Raw genomic sequence first — 24,735 nt, forward strand, 5'->3', positions numbered from 1 at the left:
CCTGGGGTTTCTGTGCAAATGCAATGTGTGCATTCCAAAATGATCCCTAACTCATGCAACCCTAGCACTCACAGACTTAGGCTCAGGAGCTCCTTTAGGGGACACCTGAGGATGAGGGTTTGGTAGCTATGAACTTACTGACGTTTTCCTCCCATTTGTTGAGCACCTGAAAGAGTAAGCCTGTGAATAATTGAGATGTAGAATAACAACAACTAATCGAGAAGCTTTATTGGACATATTTAATCATTAACTAAAACTTTTTTTAAGATTTATTTATTTATTATGTATACAGAAGAGGGTACCAGATCTCATTACAGATGGTTGTGAGCCACCATGTGGGTGCTGGGAATTGAACTCAGGACCTCTGGAAGAACAACCAGTGCTCTTAACCACTAAGCCATCTCTCCAGCCCCTAACTAAAACTATTTGACTGTCATGAACTGATAGCCTGTCTAGTCCTCTTGGGTACCAATAATGTGGGTAGATGCGGTTAGACCCAATTTACAGAAAACAAACTCAGGCTTTTACACCTACCTAAGATAGCAGAACTAAAGAAGTAAGAATGAAGTAATCACTGACTCCAGAGCTTGCCTTCAATGGAGTCAGTTATAAGAGGGCATATAGATACTGTGGAAATAGTGAGGCAATTTGTAGTAAAAAGAAAAATTGGGCTGGACTGAGGAGATAGTTCAGTCAGTAAAGTGCTTACCAGGTAGTGTATGAACCTCAGTTATATCTCTAGAACCCACATAAAGAAGCCACATGCGGGGTTGAAAAGATGGCTCAGTGGGTCAAGTGCTTGCTGCACAAAGATGAGGTGTTGAGCTCAGGTACCTAGCACCCACATAAAACCTGAGTATAGAAGCACATGTCTGTAAACCCAAAGCTGGGAGCACAGGTAAGTAGATTCTGGGGATTCACTAGCCAGCCCAGTTTAGCTAGCTTAACACAGTGATTTCCATGTTCAGAAAGAGACCCCTTCTCAGAAAGTGAGGTGAAGAAGCAATTGAGGAAAGAATCTGGCCATCAGTGTCAGGCTCCATGAGCACTCACATGGGCATGCACACATAACACGCACACTATTAGAAAATACACTTTTTGTTTTAGAAAGCTAGGCATGGTTGCACTGAGTAGACAGTGACAAGTAGGTCTTTGGGGCTCGCTGGCCAGCCAGCCTAATCTTTATAGCTAGTTCCTCGATAGTGCAAGGCCCTGTCTCAATAAGACTGGGAATGACATTTGAGGTTGTCTTCTGACCTCTGTATGCACCTTCACACATGTGTACCCACAAAAGTTAGAATTCTAACTTGTATCTTCAGTATTATCTCTCCCTAAGCATAGACTGATACAAGACTTGTCTATACTTACCGTGCTGTCAGAGTGATACCTTAAACTCATAGTTCTTCCGTGAGTGCTTTATGATATTTGTATCCTCAGAATAGCAAAGTGTTTATGTCTGCTAGTGAAATTTTAAAAACATGTATTAAGTGTTGACTGAATTAAATGTTTATGAAAATTTTATTGGAAACTTGATCATAATTCTTTGTATTACCTAAGTTAGGAAGTTAGTAGGTTGCTGGTAAGAAGTAACTAATAACACATTTTCCTAAGTGTATTATATTTTCAATAAATTCTACAGAGTTTAAGCTCATCAAAATGATGGATGAAATTCAAAGTAATTTAAAGTGCCTTGGTCTTTTGGAGCCATACATCTGGAAAAAGGGAGAACCTTGTGCAGTGAGAGGATCTGATACTTTGTGGTACCGTGGCAAAGTCATGGAGGTTGTGGGAGGCACCATCAGGGTGAGTCTAAACATTAGAGAAGTATGTGGCCAGACTTTAGATTAAAAGTTTGGTGAACTTAGGAAGATCAAATACACTATATTATACTGTTGTTTGTGACAGGGATTTTCCTTTTTATTTTCTTTTTGTTTTCTTGATATTGTTGTTCTGTTTGGGTTTTGGTTTGGAAACACAGTCTCTCTATGTAGGCCATCCATGCAATTAGGGATCCTCCCACCTCAGCCTCCCAAGTGCCAGCATTACAGACCTGAACCACTACACCCAACCTTTGTTATCAAATATGTAAGAAACTGAATAATGAAGAAATCATTGCAGGTGGGATGTGCGACTGCTAGTCCTAATGGGCATACCACTTAGCTTAACTGGTAGCCCTATGTAATAGCACATCTGTTATTAAGTATTAAGTAAAACAACTTATTCTGTGACATGTTAATTAGCTCCCTGGCTGATTTGTTTAAGACCTAGCTAATCTTTCCAAGTTATGGGTTAGTTTACCTTACACAACAGTGAGATAGCTCTTACATTTCTTTCAGAATCTTTAAAAATTGCTTCATGAATTGAAAAAATGAAAATGTAAAATAGAGATATAAATACCTCCATTTAACAAGTAAAGTGATGAAATTGATTAACTATTTCATCAGATATATAATATTGGAATTTTTGTTTTGTTTTGTTTGTTTGTTTCGAGACAGGGTTTCTCTGTGTAGCTTTGTGCCTCTCCTGGAACTCACTCTGTAGACCAGGCTGGCCTTGAACTCACAGAGATCTGCCTGGCTCTGCCTCCTGAGTGCTGGGATTAAAGGCGTGCACCACCACCGCCCAGCCTGGAAATTTTTACTACTAATTGGGGTGAGGTAAAATATTAAAGAGAAGCATTTTGCATTTGTTTGTTTGTTTGTTTGTTTGTTTGTTTGGAGCTGAGGATCGAACCCAGGGCCTTGCGCTTGCTAGGCAAGCACTCTACCACTGAGCTAAATCCCCAACCCTGAACAAAAAGTTTTATGAGCTTATATACACCTTAGGTTTATACACTCCATGTGTGCTATTATTTTTACCTCTTATTCAGGTCCCAATCCAGGTCACTCTTGGAACATGTTCAACAGAGACAGGAGACTGCAAGTTTGGCCACTTGGGCAGATGGGAGATTTACACAGCAAGGATATTGTTAGAATTATTTCCTAAGTAGACACACCGGTGGTGTTCTTTTCCAATAGCTGTTACCCACAGTCATCTTGCCCACCTGGCAGAATTATGCTTCTCCTGATAGAGTAGGGGACGGAGTGGAGGCTAGGACTTAGTAATAGTTGTGACTCAGGGCTTAGCCATTAGGCTGCCCCTTAGAGGCATTAAATAAGGGGATGGGCTTAATAGCCTGTTGGAAGTCAGGGTTGTCTCTGGGTGTTGTGGGAGTGGAGCCTAATTGAAGAAATCTTAGTGCAGAAACCAGATCTATGTTTCAGTTATGGTGCAGGATTTTCTTCCTAGAGCTTCTAACAAGCCTGGCTAATGCACAGCTAATCTTCCAGCTGTCTTGGAGGCAGCATTCCTTTAGCTAAATTCAACTTTGTATAACTTGAGATTCCCTATCCAGTTTACTTTATAGCGTCAGTTTTACTACTTCAAGTTTCTTCTGCATGATGAACACAGTTACCACACTGAAAAACATTTGGAGAGATGTTATTTTCCTAGGCTATGCAGAGAAATCCTATCTCAAAAGTAAACAAAAAAAAAAACTTATTAGTATTCCTTATTTTAAGACAGTTTAACAATTGGATGATCAAAGGAAAAGCATTTCAAAAAAAGCTAGCTGAGGTATTTAATACTCAATGGTTTTGTTTTTAAAGTTTTATTTTTATTTCAAATTATTCACCTGTTCATGTGTAGATATGTGCAAGTGAGTGCAGGTGCCTTCGGAGGTCAGATCCCCAGAAGCTGGAATTACAGGTGGCTTGACGTAGTTGCTAGGTATCTTAACTAGGGTCTTCTGGAAGAGCTGCTCATGCTCTTAGTTGCTAGGCCATCTCTGCAGCCCTATTGTAGTGTACTATTTGTGCATAGGTGTGGGGTCAGTTCTCTCCTTCCACCTTTACATGGGTTTCAGGAAGTTAACTCAGACTATCAGGCTTACTCAGCAAGCACTTTATCTGCTGAGTGTCTTACCAGCTCCTTAATACCCAACTTATAATAATAATAATAGAAAGGTTTGACTTATAGGCTACCTGTATGAAAACTTATTTCAACAATTGTTTCATTCTCTATGGGATGAGGGAGTAGAGATCCAGCTGCCTCTGCTCCTGGGTGCTGGGATGTCCTGTTATTGGGTACAAACTTTTTGCTTATTTTGTCCTTTTGAGACTATGTAGCCCAAGCAGGCCTCAAAGTCCAAGCCCCTGCCTCAGCTTCCCAAGTGCTGAGGTTATTGACAGGCACCTGTGCCTTCTGTTCCTTTGTTCCCATTTGTTGTTTGACACGGGGTCTTGCTGTTTAGCTGTGGCTGGCATAAAACACACTGTGTGGCTTGGACTGTTCTTGAATTTGTGGCTGTCCTTCTGCCTCTCTCCCAACTGTCAGAGTTAGATCTGCGCCAAAAGACCCAGAGGTTTGGTTGCTTTTTATTGATTGATTGATTGATTGATTGATTGATTGGAACTCACTCTGTAGCCCAGGTTGGCCTCAAACTCACAGAGATCCCCCTGGCTCTGCCTCCCAAGTGCTGGGATTAAAGGCGTGCGCTACCACCACCCGGCTACTTTTTAAACTTTAAGATTTTATTTATCATTATCAGGGGTGTGTTAGGAAGGATGCTTCCTGTCACATATGGCAATCAGAGGACAGCTTTGTGGAGTCAGTTCTTTCCTTTCACCTTTATACGTGTTCCAGGGATCAAACTCATGTCTTCAGTCTTGGAGTGGGGGAGTGTATGTCAGTGCACCATGTCCATATGATGCCCCCAGGAGCCAGAAGACAGTGTCAGATCCCCTGGAACAGGAGTTATAGACAGTTGTGAGCTATCATGTGGGTGCTAGGGATTGATTGATTCCAGGTCCTCTAGAAGAGCAGCTGGTGCTCTTTACTGATAGGCCATAACATCCTACCCCTATCCTACTTTTTAAACTAGAAAATCCCCTTTGTCATCCAGCTTTTAGTAATTTTTTTTTTTTCAAAACAGGGTTTCTCTGTGTAGCCCTGACTGTCCTGGAACTTCCTCTGTAGACCAGGCTGGCCTCAAACTCAGATATCCTCCTGCCTCTGCTAGGATTAAAGGCATGTGCCACACCACCCAGCTTAGTAATAAATCTTAATCAGAAAAATTACTTGGTCTGTTTCAGGTGCAGTATTTAGATCATGGGTTCACTGAGAAGATTCCACAGTGCCATCTTTATCCTATTTTGCTGTATCCTGACACACCCCAGTTTTGTATTCCCTGTCAGCTCTATCAGACCTTACCGGTGAGCAGAGGAATGTGTGGGCAGTTAATTTTAAATATTGTCTTATATTAGTGATATTTTAGAAATTAGTGTATATAATTAAATCCCTTTCAATTGTAAATACAAATTTTTCTTTTAAAGTTTTATTGTTGTTGGTTTTGTTTTGTTTTTTGTTTTTTGGGGTTTTGTTGTTGTTGTTGTTGTTTTGTTTGTTTTTTTGTTTTTCAAGACAGGGTTTCTCTGTGTAGCTTTGCGCCTTTCCTGGAACTCACTTGGTAGATCAGGTTGGCCTCGAACTCACAGAGATCCGCCTGGCTCTGCCTCCCAAGTGCTGGGATTAAAGACATGCGCCACCACTGCCTGGCTTGTTTTTGTTTTAAACGGGGTCTCATTGTGTAGCCTTGGCTATCCTGAAACTCAAAGTAGGCCAGCTGACCTCAAACTCATAGAAATCCTCCTGCCTTCGTCTCCCAAGTGCTGGGATTAAAGACATGCGCCACCATACCTGGCAAAGGGTTTATTTTTGTTTGTAATGTGTCTGAGTGCTTGGCCTGCATATATGTAAATACACCATATGCATGCAGTACTCAGGGTGGCCAGAAGAAGGAGTAGAATCCAAGGAACTGGAGTTACAGATGTTTGTTAACCAACATGTAGGTGCTGGGAACCAACCCAGGTCCTTTGGAAGAACAGTAAGTGCTCATAACTACTGAGTTCTTTCTCCAGCCCCCATCCAGCAATATAAATTTTAAAAATACCTACAAGTAAAATCTCAAAGGCCTTTAATGAGGAAGACTACAAAATTATACTGCAATAGATAAAACCTGTGAGTAAATGGCAGCATAGCATTTGGTCATACTCTGCTGGGACGGCCCTAAGCAGTTATTTCTTCAATTTTAACAATAACAAAACTCATACTGTAAACTCCTTTCCTGTTGCAGTTTCTGGGGCTCCAGGGTTAGGAATGGCTCAGCTGAGTAGTTTGGAATTGAGTCCTTTGTGATAGTGAGTCAACATATCAATGAAGTATATCCATTCTTAGGATCCCTGGAGATCCATGAGCTACTTGTAAAGGAAACATGGCTGTTTTCTTACCTAGAGGCTCTGCCATGTTAAGAAATATGTCACTTGGTGAATATATACTTTTGGCCTATATAAGCACTGCATGGGCATATTGAACTGTTTTTAAAGTTTTAAACGTGATATGCTGTCTTTAATGTAAGTTGGGGGGGGGGTGTTTTTAGAGGTTTCCTTTTGGGGAATAGCCTTGTAATTCTTGAAAGGATGTTTTGTAGCCCAGGCTGGTCTCTAACTCCCTTTGTAGCAGAGGATGACCTTGAATTATAATCCTTCTACTTCTACTTCCCAGATAACAGAGTCATAGGTGTGTGCCACCATGCCTAGTTAATAGGATGCTGATGATCAAACCCAGGCTTTCATACATGCTAGGCAGGCACTCTACCCACTAAGTTGCATCCCCGCCTAGTTTATGCTTTGAAAGCATAAAATGTTGATTACAATAGGGAGAAGCTCAGATAAATAGGAATTTGTTAAAAGATGTCCTCTATTTTCCTAATAAATATGTGTCCATGTGTGGGTATGTACATAAGTAAGCGTACCACAGAGTCCAGAAAGGGGAGTCTTGGAACTGGATTACAAGTAATTGTGAGCTATCCAGCAAAGGTGCTGGGAACCAAATTCTAGTCCTCTGCAAGAGGAGGAAGCACTCGTAGCTGCTGAGCCATCTCTCTGGCCCTAGATAGGAAATTTTAAAGATGATGCTTGTTGGCTGCCCGGAATACTCGTGTACTTGTGTTTTAATTTATTCTTGCTTGGTGTCATGTTGTGGAAGTATAAGTGTGTTCATTCCATACAGGTTGGGAATGTGTGGCAGCCAGATGCCATAGAGCTACTTCAAGAGCTGCTTTCAAAGAGAGAGGTGGACATTCACATTATGGTAAGTTGTCTTTAAAGTATAGTCATGTTGAAACTGTTCATCATGAAATACCACAATCAATATCATTTGAGGAATAGTTTTGATGACAAACCATGTTATATGTGTTCATATACAAATATAAATTGTTAACGTATAAGAAATTACTGCCTTGGTTCCTATGCTTGTTTTAAATAAGCCTGATTTTGAACAAGTTCCTGAGAAGTTCCATAAGCATTGAATTGGATGATTGAAAGATTTGTTCCTAATAGTTTCCATATGTGGATACAGGGCAATGTGCCATTGTTGATGTATCAGTAGGTACCAATGTGCCGAGTCTGCTTCCATACAGCATTGTGTAAGGTGCAGACGGTCCCTGTCCTCAAAGGCCTCCTTCTAGTTAGTGAAGCAGGACATCTGCACTGCAGAACAGCGTGAGTCAGGACAGTGGAGGCAAGCACAGCAGGGTTTACAGAGTGGAGGGCTGAAGGGGACCATCCTGACAGGGACACAACTGTCTAGTAGAAGGAGAAAGACTTCTAGAAAGGGGAGGAAATGGTGAGTAGGATGCCAGAGTGGCCCTGTGAGGGATGCTGAGCAGAAATGAGTACAGTTCATCTGCATCTGTTTGAGACCTAGCATTGGGAGAGAAGAAAATGGTTAGGAAAATATTTCTGTACTCAAGAGCCACAGGCTCAAACTAAATAAGGAAGCCAGTAGGTTAGTGCTGAGGGTTCCTACCCAGCTACACAAGAACACTTGTCAAGTCACCTAATGCAAGGTAGAAATTAATTTTTTTACTTAGTCAAGGTATCTTTCTTTACAAATTAACTTTCAGGAAAACCACCACTTGGTTTTGCAGACGGAATGCTCAGTGCTCCTTAGCCCACTTGGTTTCATGCCTTGCCTAGACATGCTTCTCCAGCATTAGATACACTGAGAAATGCTACTGAGGCTTGGACAGTCCAAAACCCTGTCTGTGGAGCTGAGCTGTTCATGGTGGAAACCAGCCAGCAGATAAAAATGCAGTGACCTCAGTAACCTCTACAGTGTATTATGCAGATAAGGGCTTGGCAGCAGAGACTCTGGTATTAAGAGATGCAGCTGAGAAAGAGTCTCCACATTAACATGGCTGTCAGGTAACATTTCAGTCAAGACATAAGGTGTGGCAGGACAGGGCATATCATTGTTAAGAGAAGCAGCCATGTTTTCAAGGACAGGCACATAGGATCTGACACAAAAGTGTTCTAGTATTTCCTTGTAGTATTTGTTCTAGTATTGCCTCCTATGGCTGGTTAGAAGGAAACAGAAGTAGATAGACCTGCCCAAAGGCGTTTCTCCTTCCTCTATGAGGATGTTAATTTGGAGAATAGTGGGACTAGTAGAAATGGGAAAGAAACTGCCAAAGACATAGCCAGCTTAACCAGCTGTGGACAGGCCAATAGGTGGTAATTGTAAGTGGACTTTACAGTCAGTGTTAAAGCCGTTATTGTGATTTCTCACTTGAGAATGTTGATTTCTTCTGATTCCTGACATTTTGGAGATTTTTAGTTAAAATTCATTTCTTTGCTTCTTAACCTGTTCTTAGTACAAACTAGTATCATCTAAAGGTGACCTATCTGTAGTTTTTAATAACTAGGAAATCTGTATGGTATAGATATGCAAGTATATTTTATATAAGTCCAAGAGTAGCATTGCTGCTTCATCATCTGCTTCATCAAAATATCAGGAAGAAAACTCTTCGCTGTGAGTCACCAGACTATTTGGTGCTGCCATTATTGTCAGAAACCCGTTTTATATTTGCTAACTATAAAAGTTTAGGCACTGAGTAAAAGTTTTTATAGTAACAGTCTTCGTTATTGAATTTAATAGGAATTGCCTGAAAATCCATGGGGAAAGTTGTCTGTTCATCTCTATTTTGATGGGATGTCACTTTCTCATTTTATGGCCCATCATAAATACTGTATTTTTGAACATTCTGAGGAGATATTTAAAGAAGTAAGTAACTGTTTTCCTATAAATAATATACATTTTAATTGATTCTAATTAAAATGTCATAATCTGTCTTACACCTCAAGTCTTTTGGTGTGTCTCCTATAGCTCAGGTTGGCCTTAAAGATTGTAATCCTTGTTCCTCCTTAAAATTCCTCCACCTGTTGGGATTACAGTCAGGTGCTACCACATTCTGCTTACACTGCAAGTCTTAAGTCTGTCTGATCTACCTTAAGAGGTCTACCTGATCTCTTAAGGGGATCCACAGTGAGAATTTGTCAATTTCTTTTTTGTTGTTGTTGTTTTTTGTTGGGTTTTGTTTGTTTGTTTGTTTGTTTCAAGACAGGATTTCTCTGTAGCTTTGGAGGCTGTCCTGGAACTCGCTTTGTAGACCAGGCTGGCCTCGAACTCACAGAGATCCACCTGCCTCTGCCTCCCGAGTGCTGGGATTAAAGGCGTACACCACCACCTCCCAGCTGTCAATTCCTTTTTTAAAAAAATTACAATGATTTATATATCCTGAAAAACATTTTTATTTACATTAAAACTCTACTAATGTTTCTGTATCTTCTCCCCTAGTAAGGCTTCTTTATGTTAGCCACTGTTGTTGAATTTGAGCATGAGATGCATTGTATAAAATTTCATGCCAGTAAAGGCATGAAAATAAATAAAATGTCTTTTGACTTGATCTAGAAGCCTTCTATTACAACATGAGTGTCCCTAATCCAAACACTCAAAATATGGTGATCTGAAATTGAAAATGTTTTGAGTGCCAAAAGATATTGAATCCCAGCATGCAAATTTTAGCTGGGTACGACGACGGAGCAGGCAGCATTTTCAGGTAGAAACAGGAATGCTATTCGAAAATCAAGGTCACCCTTAAACTACATAATGAGCTCAAGGTCAGCCTGGGCCACATGAGACCCTCACTTTAAAAATAAAATGGGATTTTTATCTTGATTTTTAAAGTTTTAATTTTTTTAAATTTTTGTTTAATGTGTATGAGTGTTTTGCCTGCATCTATATATATGGACCACATGCATGCCTATTGCCCCAGTAATGTCAAAAAGAGGGTGCTAGATCCCCTGGAACTGGGGTTAAAGATGCTTGTGAGCTGAGTTGGGTCCCTGTAGGTATCATACAGGACAGCAAACTGCACAAAGATAAGAATGAAAACCCAGCACAGATTGACTTCGTCAGCTTGGATCAGACTTTGCGGAGTCTAATGCCAGGTTCATTGTCAGCATATTTAAAACACAGTTCAGTTTGGGAAAAGGTTTCCAGGCAACAATCAGTCCAGTCAGTCCAATTCCATGTGCACAATAAAGCTTAAGGTGTGACTTCATAGAGACTCTTTGACAAAGTGCATGTGACCATGCGGGTGGGTTCTAGAGCTTAAAGGCTTAAGTCTAGTGTGGTCTCTGACCAATAGCATAGTGGTCATCAGGCCATAAAGCACATGTGACATCTCCCCTAAGGATGGGTAACAGTCCAGGGAGGGAAGAGTCTCAGGTGATCTTTCTGGGGAATTTGGGTAAGGAAGGTCTGCCTCTGTAGCAGCAAGTAGATAAGGTCTGCCCCACGAGAGCAAACGGCCACCAGATCATTAACAAAATCTACTCTCAGCTTTCTGTGTGGAATGCAGATACTTGATTCCTAATTCTCTTAGTGCTTTCTCTGTGAGTACAAGGACCTTTGTGTCCCCAACAGTGAGCTTCTTTATGGGTGCTAGGAATTGAACCCAAGTCTTCCGCAAGAGCAATAAGCTATTTCTCAGCACTAGGGTGGCAGAGGCAGGCAGATCTCTGTGAGTTTAAATCCAGCCTGGTCTACAAAGTAAATGCCAACATGACTTATATATCTAGTTTTTATAAAGTACAAAAAATGCCTTAGAGAAGCATTTTGTTAGAAAATGTTGTTTTTAACTTGTGAATGATACTATATTGTTTCAGAAACCAAGAGGTCAGAATAAAAAATATGAAGATGAAAACTGGAAAATAAGATTTGAGGTATGTTACAACCCAGGTATTTGGAAACTTTCAGAGTAGAAAGCATCTAATACATAGCCAGCAAGCTGGCTTAGCGGGCAAGGGCACTTGGCAAGGGCTGTTGCTGTCAAGGCTGACACCTGAGTTTGGTCCCCAGAGCCCAAGTAATGGGAGGAGAGACCTGGCCCCCACAAAAATAAGTTGAGAAAAAAAATTGAGATAGGGTCTCACTATGAAGCTGTGTAGATCAAACCGGCCTCAAACTCACTAAGATCCACCTATCTCTGCCTTCCAAGTGCTGGTATTAAAGGTGTGTGCCACCATATCCAGCCACAAACATTACTTTAAAATTACAAGAGCCCAGCGGTGGTGGTGGTGGCGGTGGCGGTGGTGCACGCCTTTAATCCCAGCACTCAGTAGGCAGAGTATTGCACAAATCCTAAATGGTATTATAATAAAAACCCCCAAGCCGATATCAGGGTGAAAGTTGAAAGGTCAGAGAAGCAGAGCAAGGACTCCTACCTCACCAACTCCTCAGCCTGCAGGAGCCTGAAAGGACCTGAGTTCCTGTCTCCTCCTGACTTATATTCCTTTCTCTGCCCAGCCATATCACTTCCTGTCTCAACTTTCCTAGTGCTAGGATTAAAGGTGTGTGCTACCATATCCACCCACAAACATTACTTTAAAATTAAAAGAAGAGCCAGGCAGTGGTGGGGCACACCTTTGATCCCAGCACTCAGGGGACAGAGTTAAGTGGATCTCTGAGTTGGAAGACAGCATGGTCTACAGAGGTGTTCCAGGACAGTCAGGGATGGCTACATAGAGAAACCCTGTCTCTAATTAATTAATTAATTAATTAAAAGAAAAAATCCAAGAAAATTTTCTTTCTCATATAGCCATTTCATTGAGCTACTGTTTACATACTGTAAATCCACTTTCTTCAACTACATGATTCATTGGATTTTAATACTTACTGAGTTTTTGGCAGCTAGCACTACTAAACAAAGAATATTCCAAAAAGAAACTTACCACAGTCATTTTCCATCCTCAGCTTTTGGTTACCACTCAGTCTTGGCTGTGTGGATCTTTCTGTTCAGTGAAGTCAAACAATATGTGGTCCTGTAGCCTTGCTTTTTCCTTGATCTTCTCTTTCTTTTTAAAATAACATTTTTTATTTTTCATTATATTTATTTATTGGGTGTGGGGCATGTACATACCGTATTTCAGACACAATATTAAATAGTAATGAAATAACCTACAAATTTGAATATGATGGCTTTTTTATTTTATTTATGTTACTACATTCCTAAAGAGAAAGAGATTGCTGGCCTTTGCAGAAAACCTGCATCCATACCATGTATGTGTACTCCTTAACTGCTGACTCCCATGATCCTCTTGAGAATCAAATGTGTTTGTTTTTCCTAGTACTTTATAGAACTTAGGAACTTCTTACCTTCTCAGTGACTAATTTACCTCCTGTGAGCATTTTGTCGGTTATTTTAGTTTCCTTACAAAGTAAGTGCATGTAAATGAATGCTATAGAATAGTAGAGTAGTGCGCCCCGTCTCCATGGATGCACACTCCTTTAATCCTGCACTTGGGAGGTAGAGGCAGGCTGATCTCCAGGAGTTCCAGACCAGCCTGGGGTGCACAGTGAGACCTGTCTCAAAAAAAAAAAAAAAAAAGGTGTATGTGTGGGGGTGTCGCCCACTCTGCTGCAGCACCCCAGTGCCACTCTTCAGTGGCAGTTATTGGGAGCATGTGCCAACTACCTTCTGTCTCCACTGTGTCTCCACCTCAGTAGACATGCATGCTGTTGTTTGTTTAAAGCCTTTTTAAAACTGAGCAACACCAGTGGTGGTGGTGCATGCCTTCAATCCCAGCACTCAGGAGGCAGAGGCAGGTGGATCTCTGTGAGTTCGAGGCCAACCCAGTCTACAGAGTGAGTTCCAGGACAGCCACCAAAACTACATAGAGAAACCCTGTCTCAGAAGACAAAACAAAACAAAAAACAAAAACTGAGGAATAAAAGAACACTGAAGATGATGAGTCAGCCCACTTTGTTCTTGCTCCTAGAAAACTGTTTCTGTGGTGTTCAGTACATAGGAAAGCTTGGTTTCTGGTAATTAAAGTAAGTTAGCACCATAATGAAGTTTTGTGTTAATTTTCATGATTGCCATTCTGAAATTTAATTTTTTATGATGTTTTAGGAATTGCTTTTGCCTGAAATGGAGGCTCCCATTTTACCTCCGTATCTGTCCTCATTTCTACCTCCACCAGAGGAGCTGTATGCTGTGCAAGTGAAGCATATCGTCTCACCTGATGAAGTACGTGTCAGGCAGTGAGACAGTGCTCACATCCATCATTTCTCCATCTTTGAGCTGTAAACAATGGGATAGATGGCCTCTACTTAGCCCCATTCTGTCAGCTCTTCAGATATTTGGGGATTCTTCAGACACTGGTGTTTCTTAAGCACCTACTGATTTCCCAGGGTTGTGTTCCTTTATTTACATATATTTATATGGATTGTTTAGATTTTTCAAATTTAGATTTATTTAATGTTATTGATTTTGCCTGCATATATGTGTGTGTGCCACATGCATTCCTCCTGCATGTGGAAATCAGAAGAAGTCCCATCAGGTCCCCTGGAATGGGAGTTAGATGGTTTGAGTCATTGTTTTGTAGGTGCAGGGGATCAAACCCAGGTCCTCTGCAAACACAACAACTGCTCTAAACTACTGAGCCATCTCTACGGCCCCAACTCCAGGTTATTTTTAATTTACTATACATATATGGGAGTCGTGCTTCAGAGGTCAAAAGAGGCTGTTGCAGATTCTTTGTAACTGGAGTTACAGATGGTTATGAGCCAACACATGGGTGTTGAGATCAAACCCAGGTCCTCTGGAAGAACAGCCCTCAGTGCTCTTAACCACTGAGCCATCTCTCCAGCCCCAAATGTGTAGCCAAGTGAGCATATCCTACTTGCCTAATTATGTGTGCTTTTAAGGTGAATCTTTCCCCCTCTGTGAAATATTGAACATCTCACCCTTATATCTCTTCCTGCACTGAACTTTAATGCTTTTTTCCCTGCTCGGTTTTCTAAACTATTTAAGACATTTCCTGCCGGGTGGTGGTGGTGCACACCTGTAATCCCAGCACTTGGGAGGCAGAGGCAGGTGGATCTCTGTGAGTTCGAGGCCAGCCTGGTCTACAGAGCTAGTCCAGGACAGGCTCCAAAGCTACAGAGAAACCCTGTCTCAAAAAACAAAAACAAAACAAAACCATTTCCCACACTGTCTATCCACTGTGTCTGAATGTTTTCCTCTCAAGAAGGTGAGTCCATGAGAGGTGGTATAATCTTCTCCATTATAGCCTCAGAACCTTGAAGAATATATAGAAGAGTCAGTTGGTAACTGTTGATTAAATAAATGCGCTGAAGAAAATTGAGTTGATGTTCCTGACTGACAAGGAAGTGAGGAAAAAATAGCAAGTAGCCTTGGCAGCCCATTGCCTTCACAAAGTATACCAGGCAAGGGAAGGGTTTGCTGCCTAATTTCACATTTTGTATAACTACCATTGGGTCATATAATTTTTGTGTTATTTATTGCTAGGTGACAAATTATTCCAAACTTAGCCGCTTGAAACAATATATATGGGGGCTGGCAAGATGACTCCGTGCATAAAAGTGCTTGCCACCAAGCCTGATAGTCTGAGTTCAATCCCTAGACCCCAGAATCCACGAGGTAGAAGGAGAAACTGACTCACAGTTGTCCTGTCTTCCACACACCTGCTCTGTTACCCATGTGCCTCCCCCACAATAGAAATACATGTAAAATAATTTTTAAAAATGCACATTATGGTCCAAAACCAGATAGTTGCTTAATTAAGTCTAGCTCAAGAGCTCATTGTGTTGCAGTGAAGATACTGATGGGGACTATAGAATCTACCTCTGAAGAGTCACATTGCCAAGTGTGGTGACACAGGTCTGTAATTTGAATTCAGGAGGTAGAAGCAGATAGTGGTTTGAGCCAGTATCAGCTACATGACACCATCTCAGAACAAGTAACTATTGATAGGACATGTCCAGAAGGCTCACTGCTGGCTCTGGGGCCCTTTCAGGGAGCATGGCTTCATACTTCCAGAACACATCCATCTCTACAGTCTTCACAACCTCACCCTACTTCAGTGTAGTCTCTCGGCTACAAGATCAGTGTGGCGGGACACAGGGCACTCCACAGGGTCACGGAACAGGAGGCAGGGGTCTGGGCCCTGGTTGGAGACCACCTGTAAGTGAACTCAGAATGACAGAATTTGCAAGGCTGTTTTCCTTTTCCCCCCCGCCGCTCCCGTGTAGGTGTATATCTGCCTTGACCCTGTGGAAAGCTGCGCTCAGTGTAACCATCATGGTGACACCGATGACAGTGGGGTCAGCTGGGAATCTGAGTCCGAGAACCTGGAGGAAGCACTGCAGAGATTTAACAAGAGTGTGGAGACCTTCCCTCCCCTGACAGACTTTAGCTCAGGTATGCTCATGCTGAGTGCCCAGGGCCTTGGTGAGATTGCCTTTTATCCACTAGCTTGGTGGATAACTTACAATGTTAACTGGCATTTCCTCTCCTCAGCTTCATGTGTAGGATCTCTAAATTCTAAAGACATCTGTTTTCTAGATTAGGAAGGTGACCCAAGTCAGCTAAGTAACATGTCACTCCTGTGGGGACAGTTTCACTGCAGAGTCGGATGAGCTGGAAATTAAGGGTATAAGAATGATTTTTTTTTTTTTTTAACTTTGAGGCTTTACCACTAGCACTAATTGTGAAAGTTGACTTTCAAGACTACAGTGGTAATGACATTAAGTACAAATCACCTACCTAAACTGACAGCTTTTGAGGAAGGTGCTCATGCTGTGATGATTTTTCAGGATAAGTTAAAATTCTTTGTTTTTCTTTCCAGTCTGTTCTTTACATCTTTATTAAATATCCATGATTCTCTTCTGAGGAAAATTTACCCACTTGCCATTAACAGTCCCTGAATACCAAGATTGTCTGCACATTTTTCTGTGTAGGGCATAGAGCTGTTTTTATTCTTGGTCTGTTGCATATAAGAATATGTTTAAGCAAAGGAAAAGTTATATCAGTTTAACTTCTTGACTGATTTAACTTAGTAATCTTCTGATAGGCCATAACTTATTTTGTCTGGTAACTTGTTACAGTTCCTTTTGCTTGGGATGTCCTTTCCTCAGACTATCTATCGTAGTTAAAGCCTCTTGCTCAGCTTTCCCCTCATCTTCTCTTCTCTTATCTTCTCTTACCTCTCCCAGCCTGAAGCAGCATCACCCTCCTCACCCTGTGACAACAGAAGCTCCGTAAGCAGTACCACTCAGGTGCACAGCAGTGATTGGAAGGGCACTCTGCACTTAGGTCTCATAGTTACCAGTGAGTGTAGGAGGAAACTCATTAGGTGCGGTTTGTGTGTACACAGATCTCCAGTCCAGAAGGAAAAATCCTTCCTCATTCATACCTCGAGGGAAGTCCTAGTTGGGGCATAATGTAATTTCTGGATCTAAACACACGTGGCCTGTTTAACTTCATAGCTACCTTATGCCTCCGGGGTGGTTTTTCTTTTTTCATTCTGAGGATGTAATCCAGGGCTTTGCCCATGCTGAGCAAGAGCTCTTGCAGTGAGCTCCATCCCCAGCACACCCTTGGCAATGTGACCTTACCTGTGTAGAAGTGGAACAGGAACTCTGAGGATGGGCCGGTGCCTTTCTTTCTTCAGAACATAATCCTTAGACATTCATGAGAAAAGTTGATAAATATAGGCAGAAAAGAAGAAGCCATCACAAGGCCAGACACTCAAGTCTTCAGTTCTGTGTGGTGACCATATGTTTTACATTTATTTCTTTGTACTTTTTGTATTACAGTTTTTGGAAGAAAATCAGTAAGTTTTATGATTTGTTCCCTTTTTCTGCCTTTCCAGAAATGCCTTGCCTCGCAGAATATGCTGATGGTTTGTGGTATAGAGCAAAGATTGTTTCCATTAAAGAATTTAATCCTTTATCTGTCCTAGTACTATTTGTTGATTATGGGTCCACAGAGAAGCTCACAATAAACAGGTAAAGGGGAAGAAAAAGTTGAATGAAATGCTTTTTAAAGCATATTTATGTACGTGTAGTATATATTTCTGTGGGGATGTGTGTGCCTATGCAGAGGTCAAAGGTCAATATTGGTGTCTTCTATTGCTCTCCACCTTGCTTTATGAGACAGGGTCTCTAACTGAGCTTACTCTCCATTTCAACTCGGTTGGCTGGCTGGCCAGCAGGCCCCCAGGATCCGTTCTGGGGTCACAGGCTCAGCTGTTTATGTGAGTGCTGGGGACCCAAACTCTGGTCCTCATGCTTCCATGGCAAGCACTTCACTCACTGAGCTGTCTCCCAGCCCTAAATAAGGAGTCTTTGTTTTATCTGGATGGGAGTAAGTGGGAAAACTGCCTTGTTTTTAAACAAAAAAAGTTCTTTTAAAGTTGTTATAAATTAGGAATTGCTTCGTTTTAGCAATACATTATTATGAAAATACCTCTTGATTCTAAGAGCCTGGAACTTTTGCTAGACCTCACAGCCAGAATTATGATACACATTATGAGGTTGTTAAGACTTGAGACTGCTATGCAACTGTATACTCAGACTGCTTGTTTAAGCTGCCTGTTTAAGCTGCCTTAAAGGACAAAACAGCTGGGCAGTGGTGGCGCACACCTTTGATTCTAGTAGAGGCAGGCAGATCTGGGAGTTCCAGGCCAGCGTGGTCTAGAGTGAGTCCCAGGACAGTCAGGGCTACACAGAGAAACCCTATCTTGAAAATCAGAGAGAGAACAACAAAAGCAAAAACAAAAAACAAAAAAACCTTACTTGCCTTGGGTTTCCCAGGTAATCAACGTTTACAACCTAAGCTAATGCAGAGCTTTAAATTGTGTGCTCTTCCATGCCTCTGACTCAGAAAACAATGTATGTGTGCTATGAGAAATCATTTGTTGGAACAACAAATAGGTTAAAAATCAACCTTATAAAAATGAATATCTATCATATATGTTGAGAGCAACATATAGATGTTGCTTTATAGAGTTTATTATCTGTGCCAGTTGGGATGAGTCAGAGTCAGTAAGGTTTGATCCTTCACAAAAGTCTGTTAATTTCTGTAAGGCCTCCCTCATTTCATTCCCATGTGATGCTTTCTGTACTATTCAGTAAAAGAGGGAGCAAAGCCCTTCGTAAAGGATTACACGGAGACACAGGGACAGACAGATTCATAAGACAGCATTCAGGCAGGCACATACAACAAGACAAGACAGAGACATGAAGTACATGGAGTAGAGGATTCAATCTGGGCTCGTTCTTGGTTAAATTTCTCCAAGGGGAAGTGCTTTTCTTTCCCTTAATGCAACACCTACTTTATTGGTGACTAGGTTTTACACTAATGCATTCATTAATTTTACATCTATTTTATGGGTGTGTGTATGTGTGTGCACACACATGCCACAGTGCATATGTTGAGGTCAGAAGAAAACCTATAGGAGTTATTTCTCTCCCTCCACCACATGGGATCCTAGAACTGAACTCAGGTCTCAGGCTCCTCAGCAGCAAGCCCCCCCCCCCCCCTGAGCCATGTTACCAGCCCAGACTGAGAATTTTGTAAATATATCCATTTTGTTATTTTTAATTGTGTGTATGTATATGGGTTTGTGTAAATTGACATAGGTGTCAGAAGAGGCCACAGGTATTGGACCCTCCTGGAGCTGGACTTACAGGTAGTTGTGAGCCACCAGACACGGGTGCTGGGCTCCACATGGGGTCCTCTGCAAGAGCAGGTGTATCACTGAGTCATCACTCCAGCCCCAAATTTGGAATTTTTAATGTTGATTTTTATTTTTATAAGATACGTATAAAATTTACCATCTTAGTATTTAGATGTACAATTAATTGTCTTCTAAATACATCCACAATATTGTTCAACTTTACACTTTGCATGTCCAAAACATTTTAAATCAGTGTACATAGAAATTCTGCCCATTCAATGGTCATGCTCCATTCCACTCTCAGCCCACCCAGTGCGCTCCTTTCTGTCCCTTCTGGTTCACCATGTGGCGCGGGCCACAGTCTGCTCCTAAGGCTGCCGCGAGTCTGCCTCACCTTCAGTCACCCTCCACGGGGACACTGGCTGCTTTTACCTCCTCCTGTTCATTGTGACAAGACTCTAGTGAACATGAGTGTGTAGGTTCCTTGTTGAGACTCTGCTTTCAATTTGGAATATATACCAGAGATGGGATTGCTGGACCACCACGTACTCTATTTTACTATGTAAGGAACTATGATTCTCCATAGCAGCAATACCACTTTACATCACTAACAGTGCCTACAGGCTTCGGTTTTTCTAACTCTCATGACTGCTCCTGGTGTCACCTTTGCAAATTCCAGTGTCATGAAACTTTTCTCATTTCCTACTGAGAGTGATATAGTTTTAAATAGGAGATTTGAATTGTGGCATTGTGATCATTTTATCAATCTCTTTTCTAACAGACTACGTCAAATTCCTGTTCAGCTTATGCAGTATCCAGCCCAAGCCATAAAGGTTCTCTTGGCAGGGTTTAAACCGCCCTTAAGTGACTCGGGAAAGGCAAGAATACCATACTGTCCCAAGTGGAGCATGGAAGCATTATGGACTATGATAGACTGTCTCCAAGGAAAACAACTTTATGCTTCTTCTGTGGTAATTACCTATTTTACTTATTTCTTTTTTTTGGGGGGGGGTTGTTTGTTTGTTTTTTGTTTTTCTCTGAGACAGGCTTTCTCTGTGTAGCTTTGCACCTTTGCTGGAACTCACTTTGGTAGCCCAGGCTGGCCTCAAACTCACAGAGATCTGCCTGCCTCTGCCTCCCGAGTGCTGGGATTAAAGGCGTGCACCACCACCGTCCGGCTAGCCAAATTATTTTAACGCTATTTCCGTAAGACCTACTAACTTTGTAAAGTGTTTTGCTTCTGCTTAAAAGTAATAGTTAAAGCACATAAAGCTACATAGACTATAGAAGTTAAATCTTAAGGCTAGTTATTTTTATTGGGGGCTTGGGATGGAACTCAGTGGAGCACTTGCCTCACATGCACAAAACCCTGGTAAAACAAGTGTGGTGACGTACACCTGTAATCCGCCATTCAGGCTATGCAAGCAGGTGGGTCAGAAGTTCAAGGTCATCACCCTGGGCCCTGTCATACCTACCAAAGAAAAAAGTTAGTTTTAACAAACTGTATTATCCTAAAGTGATACATAATGAGTAATATAAAATAATAAAGATGCATATCCTCTAATCAAAGAACTTTCAAGTTAATGAAAAACAGACATGCATAACATTAATCAGAGGTAGGATCAAAGTACAGTAGAAGTATAGGTAACTTTGTAGGCTGGGGAGAAATATAAGAAATGATTATTTCATCTGAAGAGACCTGGAAAGGTGTTTAAGAAACTTCTTAGTAGGCACTCAAGTAACCCACTAAGAAAGTGTGCCCAGAAAATAACACTGCATCCTGAAAGCTGAGGAGAGCTATGGTCAGAGGGGCTGGAAACTGTAAGGCGTCTAGACCTGTATCAAAACTCGAGGTTAGGGCCTGGGTACCTGGCTCCGGTTAGGAGCACACACTTGCTTCTCTTGCAGAGGGACTCAGGTTTGGTTCCCAATGGCTTACAACTACCCCTGTTCCTGTCAGATGCCCTCTTCTGAGCTTGCTGAAACTGTATGCACACTGTGAACTTAGATACATGATGGCAAAGTACTCATACACATAAAGATAGATTAGGTTAAAAGGTTAAAAAACAAAAACAAAAAAATCTCCAGATGATATCTAAAGTAGCAGACCTTTTTTTTTTAAGCTTAGCATACCACACAGTAGTATTCCACAGGCAAGCAGGAACCTTGTTAGTATCCAACAGGCAAGCAAGAAGTTGTTTTGTGCGGGGCGGTGGTGGTGCACGCCTGTAATCCCAGCACTCGGGAGGCAGAGGCAGGTAGATCTCTGTGAGTTTGAGGCCAGCCTAGTCTACAGAGCTAGCTAGTCCAGGACAGGCTCCAAAGCCACAGAGAAACCCTGTCTTGGGGGGACAAAAAAAAAATTTGTTTTGCATAGTATTCTAGAACTGGAAAGTTTTTACACACACACACACACACACACACACACACACACACATACACACACACATATCTATTTCTGGGTTCTGGCTTAATATTATAGAACCCAGGATTCCCAGACCTTATCACAGCCCTAAGCTGGGATTGTGATGTAGAAGGTCCCCTCTGGATTACCCTTGGTCTTTATGACTGGCTCAGGTCCACCTGCTTCCCACCTTCGTGTTCTATGCCAGGTCCTAGGATGAAGAATCATGCACACTGCCTTCTCCAAGAATGAGTTCATGATGAGACAAAGCTATTACTAGAAATGCTTTTGGAAAACTCCTGTTATATATCATGCTTGATGTACATAGTCTAGATAGGGTGTTTCTCAAGAAGTCAGTGAAAATACAGACAAGCTAAGTACTTATTACAAATACTGATTTCTTCACCTCTATGACTAACAGTCAAATTTCAGTTTATGCATAGCAGATATAGTATGTGCTGTATCAAATGTAAAATTACTTTAACAGGTACAATGTTATGAAAGACCATTGACTCTATCTAGGCAGGGGAGACTTGAGATTTCATTAGCTTTAATAGAGGAGGAAAGTGGAAGGAATACAGATTTGGCAGGAAACTATCAAAGGTGCCCTCTAAAGGTAGAGTATAAATTAGATGCCTTTCTCCCTAGTCAAAGCCATGGAGGAGGACAAAGGCAGCCAAGACAGTATTGCGTTTTATTTGCTGGTATTGGTTTTTTGTGATCTTCCTGCTTCTGCTTTCTGAGTGTTAGGATTACAGGTGTACTTTTTTGATGGCTGTATTTTGTTATTGTTATTGTTTGCTTGTTTTTGAGACAGATTTTCTCTATGTAGCCTTGGCTGTCCTGGAACTCTCTCTGTAGACCAGGCTGCCCTCAATCAAACTCAGAGATCCCCCTGCCTCTGCCTCTCAAGTGCTGGGATTAAAGGTATGTGCCACCATTACCCGGCTGATAACTCTGTTTTAATTTTAGGCCCAAGCACCAGAACAGATAGTGACGTTGTATGAAGATGAACAATACCCGGTTCATATGTCCTTGGTAGAAATGGGGCTTGCAGATAAAGATGAATGATGTAAGTGAACATCCTTGGTCACCTATAGAGTCAGCACACATGTGTCTATACATGACCACTATGGCAGAGATTAAAGCTAAATTGTTTATGAAAGCATCTCAGATATTCTAATTTCTCAAAAGATGAAGTTCTACAAGAACTCTCCTTCAGATTTTGTCACCCTCGGCCTTTCTGCCTCTTGAACACCATTATGAATGACCCCTTGTATTTCTAAATATGGTCGGGAATGGCTGTCATGGCTGCCCTAGTGCTGATGGGAATGGGACAAGTCAAACAGGACAGTAGGCACCACGAGTAACTTATGCTCATCACCAAGTAGCAGTCATACAGAACCACTGGGGGACCGAGCCAGCTAGCCAGTGGTTCAGCTAGACTTGACTAAAGCATAAAGGCAAGTCTTACAGGAACATTTTCTGTTTTTCAGGTGTGCACAAGCACCTGTAGCTGCCCAGAAGGAAGTTTTCAGTTAGATTTGTGCCATTTCAGCTTTGACTTACACGTGCTCTGCAGTGGCATCATTTCCCTCCTTTAGTCTTACTTGTTACAGTGTTAAAGAATGTTTTCTTTGAAACATTTTTGTTTTTACTATAATTTCAAAATAAAATTTAGGCACACAGAAATTTTAGTTCGTGTTATTAATTAAGGTTTTACTTATGAAATATCAGAACTGTTGATGGTCCTGCACTATCTCACCCCATCGCCCCAACTCCCTTACAGAGGGGAGTATGATTGAGCTACAGTTACATAAGTTTTTGTGGTTTTTAGCTGCATGAGTCTGCAGGAGTATGTGAAACCCAGGTAGCATTTCCACTGTGGTTCTGCTGTGTTGGTGGCACCTCCACTGCACTAACCTCACTGCCCATCTGAGTCATGATCTCACTGTGAGGTGCTCAGGTGGCTACTGGGCTTTGCTGTTCTTCTCAGTTGCATTCTCCTCTAGGCCCTGACACGTGAGAGGTTTTCCCGATATTTGCGTAGTAGTGGGATTTGCTGGGCAGGGTTACTTTTGAAAAAGTGGTTGCACATTCCTGAAGAGGCAGCTGACACCTTCCCGTCTGAAGTCTGTGTCCTACTTAAAAGTTCTTCCACAGCCTGAAGTAATATATTTTTGGGTTGTTGTTGTTCCCATTCTGTTTTTTCTTTTCTTTTTCTTTATTTCTGGTTTTTCAAGACAGGGTTTCTCTGTGTTAACAGCCCTGGCTGTCCTGGAACTGGCTCTGTAGCCCAGGCTGGCCTCCAACTCACAGAGATCCGCCTGCCTCTGCCTCCTGAGTGTGGGATTAGAGGTGTACGCCACCACTTCCTGGCTGGCCACATTCAGCTCTTAAATCACCTGGAACTGATATTTTTTAATGAGTAATTGTCAATATATTGACCCAGTTATAAATTTGCCCTTTCTTGGAGTATAGCTTGCTTGTGCTGCCTACCACCTCTCGGGCAACAGCATGAAGGCTGGGATGTGTTCACACCAGCTACTTGTGTTTTTGACAAGTTATACAGCACCTTGGCTGTAACTGCTTTCTCCTAAGACTCCTTACGACTTGTAATATGTTGCAGGCTGTTTGTGTTCATCTCAGGTCACGAGTCTTTGTAGTAAAATTGGCTGCATGATATTCTGATACTCACTTTCTGGGAAGTCCACATCCTGTGGCTGATGTGCCTGTGGAATATGTATCTGATATACTTTTTTTTATTATTATTAAATATGTTTATTAAAATTTTTTTCCATTTTACATACCAACCCCAGTCCCCCCTCCCTCCCCTTCTTCCGCCTCCTCACCTCCCTCCCACTCTACCCCCATCCACTCCTCAGAGTGGGTAAGGCCTCCCATGGTAGTCAACATTCTGGCATACCAAGTTGAAGGAGAACCTAGCCCCTCCCCATTGAAACAAGGTTGAGCAAGGTATCCCACCACAGGGAATGGGCTCCAAAACGTCAGTTCATGCACCTGGGATAAGTCCTGGTCCTGCTGCCAGGGACCCCAGTGATACCTTTCTTTTACTTCTTAATATAAAAACCTGCACAAGCCATGTGTGGTAGCACACAGCTTTCATCCCAGCATTGGAGACACTGAGGCAGGTGGATCTCTCTGAATTTAATGCTAGCCTGACCTACACAGGCTAGCCAAGGCTACACAGTGGGGCCCAGTCTCCAAAAAACAAGAACAAAAAAGCAAAGATGTTTAAAAAACAACAAAACAGTTTATAACAAAATAATAAAGATTTCTCTTCCTAAAGGTGCTTTTGTTTCAAAGAATGTAAAACGGAAGAAACTGTGGCAAATCTTTAATTTTAAAAATCAAACATAATCTTTTACATTTAGACACATA

At 41.7% G+C, this 24,735-nt stretch overlaps 1 protein-coding gene across 1 annotated transcript in view; it reads left to right on the top strand.

Annotated features, from left to right (window-relative positions):
• Rnf17 (ring finger protein 17) overlaps window positions 1–22,404 on the top strand; it is a 112,973-nt gene extending 90,569 nt beyond the window's left edge. The window contains exons 26-35 of the mRNA XM_036198506.1: window positions 1,640–1,803; window positions 5,133–5,252; window positions 7,108–7,188; window positions 9,037–9,162; window positions 11,109–11,165; window positions 13,355–13,471; window positions 15,499–15,667; window positions 17,121–17,256; window positions 19,711–19,900; window positions 22,306–22,404. Coding sequence (XP_036054399.1) covers window positions 1,640–1,803; window positions 5,133–5,252; window positions 7,108–7,188; window positions 9,037–9,162; window positions 11,109–11,165; window positions 13,355–13,471; window positions 15,499–15,667; window positions 17,121–17,256; window positions 19,711–19,900; window positions 22,306–22,404 — 1,259 coding nt within the window. The remainder of the gene's footprint in view (window positions 1–1,639; window positions 1,804–5,132; window positions 5,253–7,107; window positions 7,189–9,036; window positions 9,163–11,108; window positions 11,166–13,354; window positions 13,472–15,498; window positions 15,668–17,120; window positions 17,257–19,710; window positions 19,901–22,305) is intronic.
• The last annotated feature ends 2,331 nt before the right edge of the window (window positions 22,405–24,735 follow it).

The sequence above is a fragment of the Onychomys torridus genome, chromosome 9 (genome assembly GCF_903995425.1).
Source record: "Onychomys torridus chromosome 9, mOncTor1.1, whole genome shotgun sequence".
Classification (NCBI taxonomy): Eukaryota; Metazoa; Chordata; class Mammalia; order Rodentia; family Cricetidae; genus Onychomys; species Onychomys torridus.